The sequence below is a fragment of the Cucurbita moschata genome, unplaced genomic scaffold (genome assembly GCF_002738365.1).
Source record: "Cucurbita moschata cultivar Rifu unplaced genomic scaffold, Cmos_1.0 Cmo_Scf00035, whole genome shotgun sequence".
Taxonomy (NCBI): domain Eukaryota; kingdom Viridiplantae; phylum Streptophyta; class Magnoliopsida; order Cucurbitales; family Cucurbitaceae; genus Cucurbita; species Cucurbita moschata.
The window spans coordinates 909,051-922,149 of record NW_019268551.1 but is presented as its reverse complement, the minus strand read 5'-3'; the positions used below and the strand labels follow the sequence as shown (position 1 = coordinate 922,149).

General features: G+C 34.3%; 1 protein-coding gene across 1 annotated transcript; it reads left to right on the top strand.

Annotated features, from left to right (window-relative positions):
* Positions 1 to 9,130: 9,130 nt before the first annotated feature.
* On the top strand, positions 9,131 to 10,224 carry LOC111431098 (AT-hook motif nuclear-localized protein 23-like). The gene has a single exon (XM_023067617.1). It carries the CDS (start codon positions 9,231 to 9,233, stop codon positions 10,005 to 10,007), a length of 777 nt encoding a protein of 258 aa, XP_022923385.1. The 5' UTR covers positions 9,131 to 9,230; the 3' UTR covers positions 10,008 to 10,224.
* The last annotated feature ends 2,875 nt before the right edge of the window (positions 10,225 to 13,099 follow it).

Below are 13,099 nucleotides of genomic sequence, written 5' to 3'. Positions count from 1 at the left end.
TTTTTTTTTTTTTTTTTTTTTTTTTGCTTTCTCTTTCAAACTTCCCCCTCAACGTTTTTAAAATGCGAGAAAGAGATTTCCAGACTCTTATAAAGAATATTTCGTTTCCCTCTCCAACCTACGTGGGATCTAACAATCTTTCTCTCTCCAATCAGTGTGGGATCTCACAGTACACATGTCGCGGCTATGTTTTACTTAAACGCAAAGAAGCCTTTTTCACGAATGCACGTAACCTTCCATATAAAGGATTTGGATCAGAATTCAAAATTCAAACAGGTCGTGAGCACTCCAATGATTGTTAAATCAAAATGTGTTTGGGTAGAGAGAGAGAAGGAGAGTTGACATGTGATGTAGACATTAAGGATATGGTTAGGGTGAGAGTTGGTGAAGCAAGAAGAAAGGGAGATTGGGGCACACACTCTTAAGTCAGGAAGGTTGAAGGTTTTAGGGTTCCCCTCGTGAGGTTGTCTTTTTATGAGATGGAAGGAAGTAATAAGTGAGCTATCAATCCAATCCAATCCAATGGAGAGAAGAAAGTAAGTAAGAGAAAGTAAGGGTATGGGTACCATAAATTTCAGAGGGGGCTTTTTCAAGGACACATCTCCGACACTAAACATCTCTCTCCCTCTCTCTTCAACTTTTACCTAATCCAGTAGAGAGAGAAGAGCTTGTTTCCATGGTTTGCTGACCGTTGACTGTCCAATCAAAACAATTCATTTGCAACTCACGCGCTTCCCTGCGAGTCTACTCACACAACACAACACAAAATACTCTTACTTTCTTCCCTTCCCTAATATTTACTTTTTAACCTTTGTTTTTTTTTTTAATTATTATGGTAAAAAGTTTTTTCGGTTAATTCGGTAAATTCTATCTCAATCCTGGTGAAAATAAATAGAGAATTTCATAGGGATAGAGATAGAAAATACTTTTTCGTCCTCATTCTATTCCACGTTGAGGATATCATAGTATTATGTAGGTTTGAAAAGTGTAATTGTATACTGTAGATATTATCCGTTTTGGCTTGTTACGTATCGCCGTTAGTCTCACAATTTTTAAAACATGTCTACTTGGGAAAAGTTTCTACACCCTTGTAAGAAATGTTAGTTCTCTTCTCTAATTGTTGTGAGATCTCACAATCCACCACCCTCTTGGGGACTTAGTGTTCTCGCTGACACACTGCCATGTATTTGGCTGTGATACCATTTGTAATAGCCTAAGCCCACCGCTAACAGATATTGTTCGCGTTGGCCTCTTACGTATCATCATCAACCTCACAGTACTAGGGAGAAATTTTCTCACATTTATCTGAATGTTCGTTCGACTCTCCAACTTATGTGGAATCTCACACTTAATCTTTACATAATGTACGACAAAAATCTGTGTTTTTTAAAATATTATGTGTGGAAAAGAGAATTGAAAGAAAATGACCAAAATGAAAAAAAAAATGGTAATTGGTGGCAAGTGGAGAATTTTATAGGGACGAGGATAGAAAATACTTCTCCGCCCCCATCCTGTCCACCGCTAACAGGTATTGTAAAACGCATCTACTATAGAGAAATTTCTACACCCTTATAAGGAACGGTTTGTTCCCTTTTTTATCCAATGTGGGATTTCACAATTCACCCCCTTGTGGGCCAACGTTCTCGCTGGCATACCGCATGGTGTCCGACTTTGATACCATTTGTAACAGTCCAAGCCCACCGCTAATCGATATTATCCACTTTGACCCATTATGTATTATCATCAACCTCAGTTTTTAAAATACGTCTACTAAGAAAAAGTTTACACACCGTTGTTATGAATGTTTGGTTCACTTCTCCAACCAACATGTATAAAGACAAGAAAAGGACCGAAATGAAAAAGAGAATAGAAAGAAAAGGACCATTAATTGGTGGGAAGTGGCAATACGTTCCCCAAAAGAAAGTGGTGGTAAGCAAGGAGGTGTCATTAAAGGAGCCCCCGGGATTCAAGGGGACTGAACCTTTCTCTCTTTCGTCTCTAATTCAATCTCCCACACGCAGACAGAGAGAGAAAGAACAGTTCCCAATGGACTCTTGCCCTGCCTTGCCTTGCCTTGCCTTGCCTTCCCTTGCCTTGTGGCCGACAGCTATAGGCTGCCTTCGCCTTTCACACCTCTCCCTGCAAATGCATATCTTCTCATCTCACCCCGCACGTGACTCTCTCTCTCTCACTTCCTAGATGCATGCACATTCTCATTTCTATATATCATCAAACTTAGAGCAATTATAGATAGATCAAAATCACTCCTTAATTTGTGTTTAATCCTTCTAATCATCTTTAATACCCTAAAAAATAGCATTTAAAAGTTGATTTTGAGTATAATAAAAGTGGTTTTTAATCATTTTCAAACTTATTTTCCTACAAATTCAATCCTATCCTTTAGTCTGTAGTTATAACCATTCATGTCCAAGATTCAAATCAGAATTTGGATTCAGCACATGATAATTATGACACAATATCTACTATTCAAAAGTATGAATAAATCTGAAAATATTATTACTCAAGAAAACAAGTTAAGAATAAGAAATAGAATTGGGATTGAAGGTTCAATCTTTAGTTGATATTCATTACGTTTAAATAGGATACAAGGTACCCACTAATACCTACCAATAAAGAAAATATAAGCTAACTAAATCTTGAGAATAAAATAAAATATACTACTAATCAAATCATAAACGAAAAAATATTAACTTTTAAGATATATTTTATAACTAATATATTCTCCGAATGTTAACTGATTACGAATATCTTGCCTAATTCAATCAAGCAATAAGTTGCACTAAATTCTGACAAGTTACGGCATACATTTGCGATATAGTTAAGTTATTTACTTTTCGCTTTTAAGAGTAAAGACTACTCTCACTGACCCAACACGAGTCCTTCTAAAATGCTTTATCTTCACTCAGATGCATCCTATGAAAATTTCCAAGAGGTCACTCAACATAGAATTGCTCCAAGCAAACCACGTTTAACTAAGGATAGCAAATTTCATTTCCTTTAAATTTTTCTTAATCACCTTATCTTCAGGATTGTTCTCATTTAGATGTAATTTTAGTTCATTCATGAACCCCTCTTTCACTCAGGGGTGTTATAATAATGGTTAAAGTATATTAAAATATTTAATTTTATTTAAAACGAATCATGAGTGAATTGAAAGTTGTTGAAGCATAAGTTAATGGCTTTTTAAAAGATGGTAAAAGGTTAACTCTTTTCTAAAAGTTATTTTCTTTAATTGATTCTCATGAATGTCTTGTTTAATAAAATAACTGTTCTTGTCCTTTTTCACAAAACTTAAATATCATCCTTAATTTATATATAGATTCTACCCATTTTGAATCACAAATTTTTAATTTCATCTAATCAAATAGTAAATTTAGATGAACACGACTCTCTATAATGGTATGATATTGTCTACTTTGAGCATAACCTCTTATAGCTTTATTTTGGGCTTCTCCAAAAGGCCTCGTACCAATTGAAATAGTATTCCTTGATTATAAACGATCATTCTCGACTAGCGCATCAAAAAAGTCCCACATTGGTAAATTTAGGGAATGATCGTGGGTTTATAATCAAAGAATATTATCTCCATTGGTACGAGGCCTTTTGGGAGAGCTCAAAGTAAAGTCATGAGAGCTTATGCTCAATATCATACTAATGTGGAGAGTCGTGTTCATCTAACACCAAATTTGATCGATATTTAAAGTTCTAGAAACTGAAAACAAAAAATCAGATAAGTAAATACAAACTCAATTTGTGATACTAGTGAGGTTAATTTTCTAATTTTTAATCATTATATGTACATCATCGATACTTTGAAATGACGAAACTATGCCTATTTTATTAGTTTTTATTTTTTATTTTTTATTTTTTAAATTGATTGCAATGATTGAATGGGAAGAGGATTACTTTTAAAACAATTTACTTTTAAGAAAGCTAAATAAATAATAGATGTAAAGTATAAATTAATTAATATGTCAAAAAAAAAATTTAATGAAGGACATTTTAAAATATTAGAACTCCTATGTAATAGAAGCCTTGTTTTAAATTATATAAAATTAACTAATAATTAACATAAAATTCACGTGGTAGGGTTATTTAGATTCAATTATTATAAATGTGATACTTGAGTAAATGAGAGATACATGAATGAATCGAGACCACATTTAAATGAGAGCGATTATAAAACTAGGATGGCTAAAAAAGTCACTACATATACCAATAAGGTGCACCTTTCTGGACTCAATCATAGGAACCCTATGGTTAAGTGTGGATGTTGGAAGGACTCGTGTTGATTTGTGGGGATAGTATTCACTCTTAGAAACGAGGAGTAAGTAACGTGACCATGTCGTAGGGGATGTAAGGGAATGTCAAAGCCATCAAATGCCAAATTTGGATCTCGAAAAAGGCTTACAATTTTATTTGTAAGAGTTTATCGAAGACCATATCATAAAATTAGGGTTGATTTTGAACCTAGCCCACTTCAAATAAGTTGCTAACCTAACTCGTGGTTGATCAGATGCATCCGATCACCTAATTTTTTTAACACTCCTATCATTTCTAATATAGCAACGATTCTAAGTTCTCTAGACACGTATCATTTTGAGTATCATTAAATGCATTAAAAAAAGGGTAAATATATTCTTATTTAAAGAAAAAATAGAATTTTTTGATCTTATATTAAAATTATTCCAAAACACAATTAGATGTAATAAATTAATTAGAGTACGGACATATACTTTATGGTACTAAATTTAAGATTATTTAACTCTGCGTTTATATTAAGTAGATCTAAGTGTTTTTTTTTTCCAACAAGATTTTCCAATGGTTGATTCTTCTTTTTATTTAATTATGGGACCCTTATCATTATAGTTTATTACTTGCAATGTGTTATATATTAACATTTGTATGATTGTAATGCTATTTGATATAAGATCTAGATTTTAACAATTTTAATATAGAAATAACGCGCCATCCCTAGATTACAGACCATTCGGCACTTGATGACTTTGATATTGACATGACCACGTTATCTACATGTCTTGAATTACTTTTAATAGTGAATATTATCCCCACAACCATTTATGAGTTATTTTAGCATGTTTTATTCTCGCTCACGTGCTTTTTAGAAAAAAAATTAGGAGATCACCCTACATAGAGTTGTTTCAAGATCAGTATGCTTAATTTTGGAGTTCTTATGATTGAGCCACTGAAAAGAAAGATACACCTTAAGATTACTGTCATTCTGTAACAACCTAAAATAATGATAATATGTATTTTGTATGTATGCGTTGTGTGTTTGATAATAATAATAATAATAATAATAATAATAATAATAAAATAAATAAATAAATAAATAAATTTGAAAAAAAAAAAAACGACGAAAACGAAGCAGCTGCGTCAAGCAGCTGCTGTAAAGGAGGATGAGGGGCGGCGGACGCGTAGACTGGAGGCGTGGGATGGATGAGAGGATGATTAGAGGAGGTGGAAGCGTATTAGGGCTGGATTAAGCTTTAAAAAGAAAGAAAAACGAAGATTTGTGATTCGCGAAAAACCCAGAAAACAGAGGAGGAAACTTTCTGAGAATTCGAGTTTTGGTTGCTTAAAATTGGACATCAATCGAGGGTAAAGGAAGAGGGGTTGTTGCTGAGGAATCGTTTGAGGAAGGGGATATAGCCACGAGCTGAATCGGACGGTAATTCGAAGGTAACGAAAAACCCACATCACCGAACCTTTAAATCTCGATATCTTGATTTATACTGCATAATAAGTTATGAAATAAGGCTGGTTAGAACCGTAGTTAGAAGATCTATAAAGTTGTAGAAGAAATCAGAACGAAATTCGAGCTGTAGAGATGAAATTTTTGCTTCGGGACACAACGGGTATTAAAGGAAAAGATTGGGAAAAATTGCAGGGAGGAGAGGTTAAAGACGAGCGCGTGAAGGACACGCGAGGCGCGTGGGAGGCCGCGAGTGGATGTGCGACAGTACGCGGATCAGGCGCGTGAGAAAACGAACCTCCGACCTTGTATTGGTGCGTGAGGGCGCGTGAGAAGGTATTTTGGCTCCCGGTTTGTCCCGTTCGACTCCTTTTGACCTGTCCTACCAAAATTGGTCTATACTTATGTTGAAATTGATAAAATATAGGTCTAATAGGAAGGAATTGTGTTGAAATACTATTAAACGTACATTCAAGGGGGAAAAAGGAGTTCGAAACCAAGTAAGTAGCGTATCGACCTTTGAACTCGTTCTTAACTTGTTTTACAACATGTGAGTATGTTGTTTACCTGATTAAGAGCTTGATAAGTTATGATGAACTTTGATGATATTTAGTGTTTATTGTATATTGTAACTGCTTGCCTGTGATGTAAGCGTGATATAAATGATTGTCAGAATGTTCTACGTGTTGATCATGATACATGTATGGAAGCATGCCGTAACTGTGAGTATGTTATGCATGTTAATGGAAAGGTTATGACTCTAGATATGCTTATTGGTGGTTGAGCTATGGCTTATTTATATGAGTATGATAGTCTACTAATTCCCGCGGAGTTCCTGGGCAACGCGCTGTGTGCTAAGTCAGGGAGCAGGAGTACTCCTGACCGTTGGTATATGAGATAAACAGGCCGCCAGAGCAATTAGTAGACGGGCCGTATTTTGACCGAGAGCGAGTCTTACATACGAGTCCGCAAATTCTAGATAAGCATATCGAGAGAGAGTCAGTAACCTAGCTGGAGGTAGCTGAGATACCTCATTAACGAACAGATGACCCTAGTAAGAGAACTAGGAGTCAGTGATGAATAAAACGTAAAAACACCTGGAAAGATTAGTCATGAACCTGTGAATGATAAACTAGGTACTTACTGAGTATTCTAATTACTCATCAGAATTATTATAACTTTTCTTTCCAGATGTAGATGCTGCAGGCCAGCCGAGGACGAGACCAGCGGGCTAGAGACTACTGGGAATCCATGTCTGGGTCTGTTATTATGTTTCCGTTGTCAAGAATTTACCTTAGTCGTTTTAAGTTTTTTAAAAGTACTGTTTTTTTAAATATTTTACTGGATGTTTTTTTTGAAATACTTGAAATTTTATGATTGGATATCAGAGTCTCTTAATTATTGTCGATGTTAACTCCTGTTAATCGCGTTGGCGATGAGCGGGTGTTACACATTCGGATGTGTGTCTTGGTTCATTCATGCACCTTCTTTACTCGAGCATCACATGTTCACTAACTTATGTCTTTGTTTGTCCCTAAACAACATCCTACAAGGAGAGGGGTTCGCTCCGAGAATTGTGTACGTTTAAAAAGTAAAGACTTTTAGATGGAAAAAATGGTCTTCTTTAGGCTTTCTCTTTAAAGGCTTCCGTTCAAGATTTTAAAACGTGAGTTCTAGAGAGAGTTTTCTACACCCTTGTATAAAATAATTTGTTCTCTTCTCCATTGAACGTGGGATCTCATATCAAAATAAAGATTAGAATACTATTCACTATTTTCATTTCATGCTAGATGCTTTTGATATCCCTAATTAAGATAAAGGGTGTCTTTTTAACACCAAAATCAAAACAAAATCATTAGGGATAAGATTAGATATGGCATAAGATCAATTAATTTGAATGGGTTGCAACTAAGACATGGAATTAAGGGTTTGATGGTTGAATTTGAGAAGAAAGAAGCATCCAAAGAAGGTTATTAGTTGGGGAAAGGCAAGCACTAGATGGCCACTGGGATGAAACAAGACAAAAAGCCACCTCCCACATGTCATGTTTCAATAAAAACCCAAGCTTTTGGTCAAACTTGTTCCCCTAAACCATGGGTTTAGCCTCTAAAGCTCTCAAAGTTCCAAGAATGACATCTCATTAAAATCATTTCATATGCCATCTTTGTTCCCTCCAAAAACATTCGTACGTTCCTATAAAATGGTTAGATCGCACATCGATTGAAGAGGAGAACGAAATATTCCTTATAAGAGTATGAAAATCACTTCATAGCATATGCATTCTAAAACCATGAGACTGATAGACGATACGTAACTGGCGAAAAATGACAATATTTGTTAGCGGTGGGTTTGGGCAATAAATGGTATCAGAGCTAGACATCAGGTTGTATACGATGACCCTAAGCCTCCAGAGGGTAGATTGTGAGACCCCACATCAGTTGGAGAGGGGAACGAACCATTTCTTACAAAGGTGTGGAAACTTCTCACTAGTAGACGTGTTTTAAAATCATGAGGCTAACGGCGATACGTAACAAGCCAAAGCAAACAATACATATTATATTAACACTCAATAATTCAAATCTTACACTAAAAGAATAATTTTTTTTTAAACCATAAATTTAACGATTAACAGAGTACTCTCCAAAAAAAAATCTAATCACATGAAAGAAGAGAAGAAAGATTCAATTTTCAATTAATATGATTAACCTGAAGAGAAAGAATACCACAAACAAGACCTTTTTAGATATCCCACAATTAGATCCAATTGATCATGAACATCGTGCTGCACTTCGACCTTACCCAGAGCGAATTCAATAAGAAACTATATGATTTAGGGATGAACAAAGAACTATATGCTCTCTATCGTTCAACAGTGGAATAGATGCGAGCGAACCCCAATATAAAGAAGGAATTGGTGCAAACGCAATGTAGCTTTGAATCGCAGCTTGTTAACTTCAATAATCACGACCCTCAACCTATTTTCGAAGTTTGAACCCTAATTGTTTAGTTCATCATCATGGCTATCATTTCAAATAAGAAAGGATGAGAATTAATTTGGTTACATTGCCCCATCACACACTTACAAATCTAACCCTAATTTGAGAGAAGAAAAGAAAAGTACCCCAAAACACTACTTTACTTTGAAGCATATATATATATATATATATACATCATCGCGTTTGTTCCACGCTCAACAAGTGAGAGTAGTGTTATTAGGACGTGAAGACCAATAAGAAACAAGATTTATTTAAAAGAAAATTTGGACCAATTAATGATTTTTGCATATAAATATTCATAGACTGCGATTTGAGCTTCTTCCTCCATTTTCTCCTCTTTCTATCTACTCCACCATTGTTCTTATCATCAAAAACCCTCCATTTTCTTCTTCAATTCCATCTAATTTTCCATTTTTTTTTTGTGGGTTTTCATAAAAATATAATTTTTCAAAAGGTTTTTTTTTTTTTTTTTGGGTAATTTTCTTTTGAATGTTTTGATGGCTGGGTTGGATTTAGGAAGCCGATATCTAAATCACCTTCAAACGGGTGTAGATGATCCACTAAATCGCGGTGGTCATTTCTCCTCCGGCGACCACGACGACGACGACGATCCCCACCAAACCCTAGGTGGTCCGGGAGATGTGGTTGGCCGCCGCCCACGCGGCCGGCCACCAGGTTCCAAAAACAAGCCAAAGCCGCCAGTAATCATCACCCGAGAGAGCGCCAACACACTACGTGTCCACATCTTAGAGGTTGGCAGCGGCTGCGACATCTTTGATTGCATCGCCGCCTATGCTCGCCGGCGGCAGCGTGGGATCTGTATTCTGAGCGGTAGTGGAAACGTCACCAACGTCGGCCTCCGTCAGCCAGCGTCGGCAGGGGCGGTGCTAACACTTCAAGGGAGGTTTGAGATTTTGTCACTCTCCGGATCGTTTCTTCCGCCGCCTGCTCCACCGGGTGCCACTAGTTTGACAATATTTCTCGCCGGAGGACAAGGGCAGGTGGTGGGAGGAACGGTGGCCGGAGAATTAACGGCGGCAGGGCCAGTGATTTTGATTGCAGCTTCTTTTACTAATGTGGCGTATGAAAGATTACCACTTGATGAGGAGGATCAGCAGCAAGCTCCGACAGGCAGCGGCGGAGGTGGCGGCGGCAGCGGTGGCGGAGTGGGTAACAACAACAACAATAACCCATTTCAAGACCCATCAAATTCAGGCCTTCCATTCTTGAATTTGCCACTTCATATGCAAAATGTTCAACTTCCACCCTTTTGACAAAGCATTCAAACCCTTAAAATTGGACCAAATTTAAGGGTTTGATACCAAAAATCAAAGCAAGAACAAGCCATCAAGGTAAGCAATTGAATTTTCATATGAACATTTCTTCTTCTAATTCTTCTTCTTAGGAATCTTTTCTCAAGTAATTATGTAATGGGTGTTTGTAAAAGAGCTAAGAAACAATTTCCTATGGATCAAGAAAGAGATTTCTCTATATTATATGTGGATTTTTCAGCTAAAGATTGAATCTTTTTTATCTGGGGTTTAATTTTTTTGAAGTAAAAAAACTAATAGAATAATATTGTTGTATGGGATTGTGTGGGATTGTGTTTTTTCTTTCTCTAACTCCTAGGTTTTGTCTCCATGAACAACACAAATTATAAATTTATGTTTGGTTTTTGACAAAATTGGTCGTGTTTTTTTTGTAATACCTACAAAAGTAAAATGTAAATTAGAGCTATCTACACTTTATGTTGGATTCCTTTAGCTTGAATTAATGATATTTAGGTTAAAAGAAGAGACTAAGGCTACCCAAATATAGGTAGCCAATGAAAGTAAATGATGAAGAGGAAATTAATGAAACAACCTTAAAAAAATGTTATAAATTTTGTAATGAATGAGAGTAGTTAAGTTCTTTGGTTTTTTCATTTCTTAACTATAATGGCTAAATCTAGGGATTATTTGGATAAGAGTTGTTGTTGTTTTTCTTCTATTTCCCATATAAATAAGCTTGTTTATCAACCAACCCTTTGTTTGTTTTATAATATATGTTTTTTTAACATTTATTAAATTGCACGTTTAGTCCCTAAACTTTTCGATTTGTGTTTATCTGATTGATGAACTTTTAAAACTGTCTAATCGATTTTATATCTAATCGGTACACTACTCTTTTAACATTTTCTAAAATTTACTAATCTATTAGATATATTTTTTTAAGTAATCTAAAAGTTAAAAGATCTTATTATAAATATTTTAAAGTTTAGGGATTAATAAACACAAACTTAAAAGTTTAAGAACTTACTTATAGTCTGCCTAAACACTAAAGCTTTTTGTTTTAAGATTTTAAACTTGATTTGATATTAAATTTGTACCCGTGTAATTAAGGTACAAATATTTTTATCAATTCGAGCATAGCTCAATAAATAAGACGTAAATTGTCGTTTTAAATGTTGATGGTTCGATTACTAACCCAGCAACTAAAAAAATAAAATTGGTTTTCAAAACGATGTGAAGATGAAAATAAACACTTCACAAAGCCATCAATTCTCCGAAAATTATACATTTTTTGTTCATGAAATTTAACTACAATTATACCAAGTATTTTGGAATGTGAAGAACAAAGTAGATAATATCGCATAAATGTTACATGAGTTAACAATCAAAGCTTAAATCTTTTCTTAAAAAAATTGGCTTAGCAAATTGAAATTAGAGCATTCATTTATGCATATGTTTAACTATTAAAGCTTAGTGGTTTGAATGCAATTCATATAAACATTGAGCTAAACAATAGAATACCTAAAACCATTGCTATTGAGAAAAAAAATTAGATTGAGATCATTCGAATCGATGAAGAACGGTTTAATTTTTTTTTTTTTAGGTATAACTCGAGTTTGAGAGCTTAAACGTTCGGTCTTGGACAAAAGATAACACGTCAGGTACTACTAAATCATGTTTGTTTTTTGTTAAATCAACTAATTTTTTTCTCGATTAAACTTCATATACAAGTGAGATATAGAAGTTTTGAACTCTCGATCCCAGCTCACTTTTGACTAAAACTATTTAAATAAAACATATGTTAAATGATCAATTCGAGCATAGTTTAGCAGAAAAGGTACGAATTATCATTTTAAAGATTAATGGTTCAATGTCTAACTTTCGGTCAATATTAAATGCTCGTATAGTAATCAAATTTTTATACAAATTCAAGATCATTCCTAAATATAAATTTAATAGGATCAAATATAACCCACATATCTTTTCAAAAAAACGAAGAGGAAAACGAAAAAAAAAATTACAGTTATCGATTGCCATTGGAACGAGGAATGAGAAGAGAAAGTAAAAAAATATTTTTTATTTTAAAACGTCACATCATCTTTCCGATAGTAATTAAACTAAAATTATTCAAACATCACGAGTAAAATTATTCAATTTGAAAATTTAGGGACCAAAATTTTATTTTTTCTTACCTATTTAGAAACCAGAACGTTGTCGTGGTTTTATTTTTCTTAAAATAATAAATTTTTAAAGATTATTTTATTATTATTATTTTGAAACTCATAGCTTATAACTTTTAATTTTGAAAAATCAAATAAAAATAATCGAAACCTAGAATTTAAACCTTGCATAAATAAAGACAAAAACAATGGTAAATAAATAAATAATTTTGAAAAATAGAAAATTAAAAAAATCACTAACTTCCCATAATTAATATTTATTTTACCTTTTCACTTTCAAACCGTTCACACATACCTACCTTTTTGGTTGTCCAATCATAGCAATTTCATAACTAAGCGGTGTTTTGTTTGGAGTAATTTTAGGTTGGGTGACTTCGTGGTTTGCTATGTGAGTGATGACAAAACATACTGGAAAGACTTGTGTTGGTTTGTAGAGATAGTTTTTACTATTTTAAAAGTGAGGAGTAAGTAACGTGATCATGTCGTAAGAGATGTACGAAAATATCGAAACTATCAGGTATCGAATTTGGATTCTAAATCCTGTGCCTGGGTTGGTTACCTTAATAAACTCTGGGTTATTTTGCGATTCTCATTTGCTATTAATTATGAACATTACTAAGCATTCCCAAACTAACCCAAGGCAATATTATCAAACCATAGTAGCTTTAGTATTTGTAGAAAAGAGTGCTTAAACAAGAAGGTATATTCCAAAAAAACATTTTTTTAGTTCAACATTTATCAAACCCGTGATTTTAACCGTGAAAGAACGTAACTCAACGATAATTGTAACCCAAAAAAAAAAAAAAAGTTGTCCAATTGGGTTCCAAAGAAATGTCTCTACTTTTCATCTCACTTAAAGAGTTCAAAACTAGTCGGAGAATACATTTTCTGACGACTCTATGCTGATATTTTGAC

Coding starts and splice junctions, on each gene's coding strand:
- LOC111431098 (XM_023067617.1), top strand. CDS start 9,231: ATGGCTGGGTTGGATTTAGGAAGCCGATATCTAAATCACCTTCAAACG.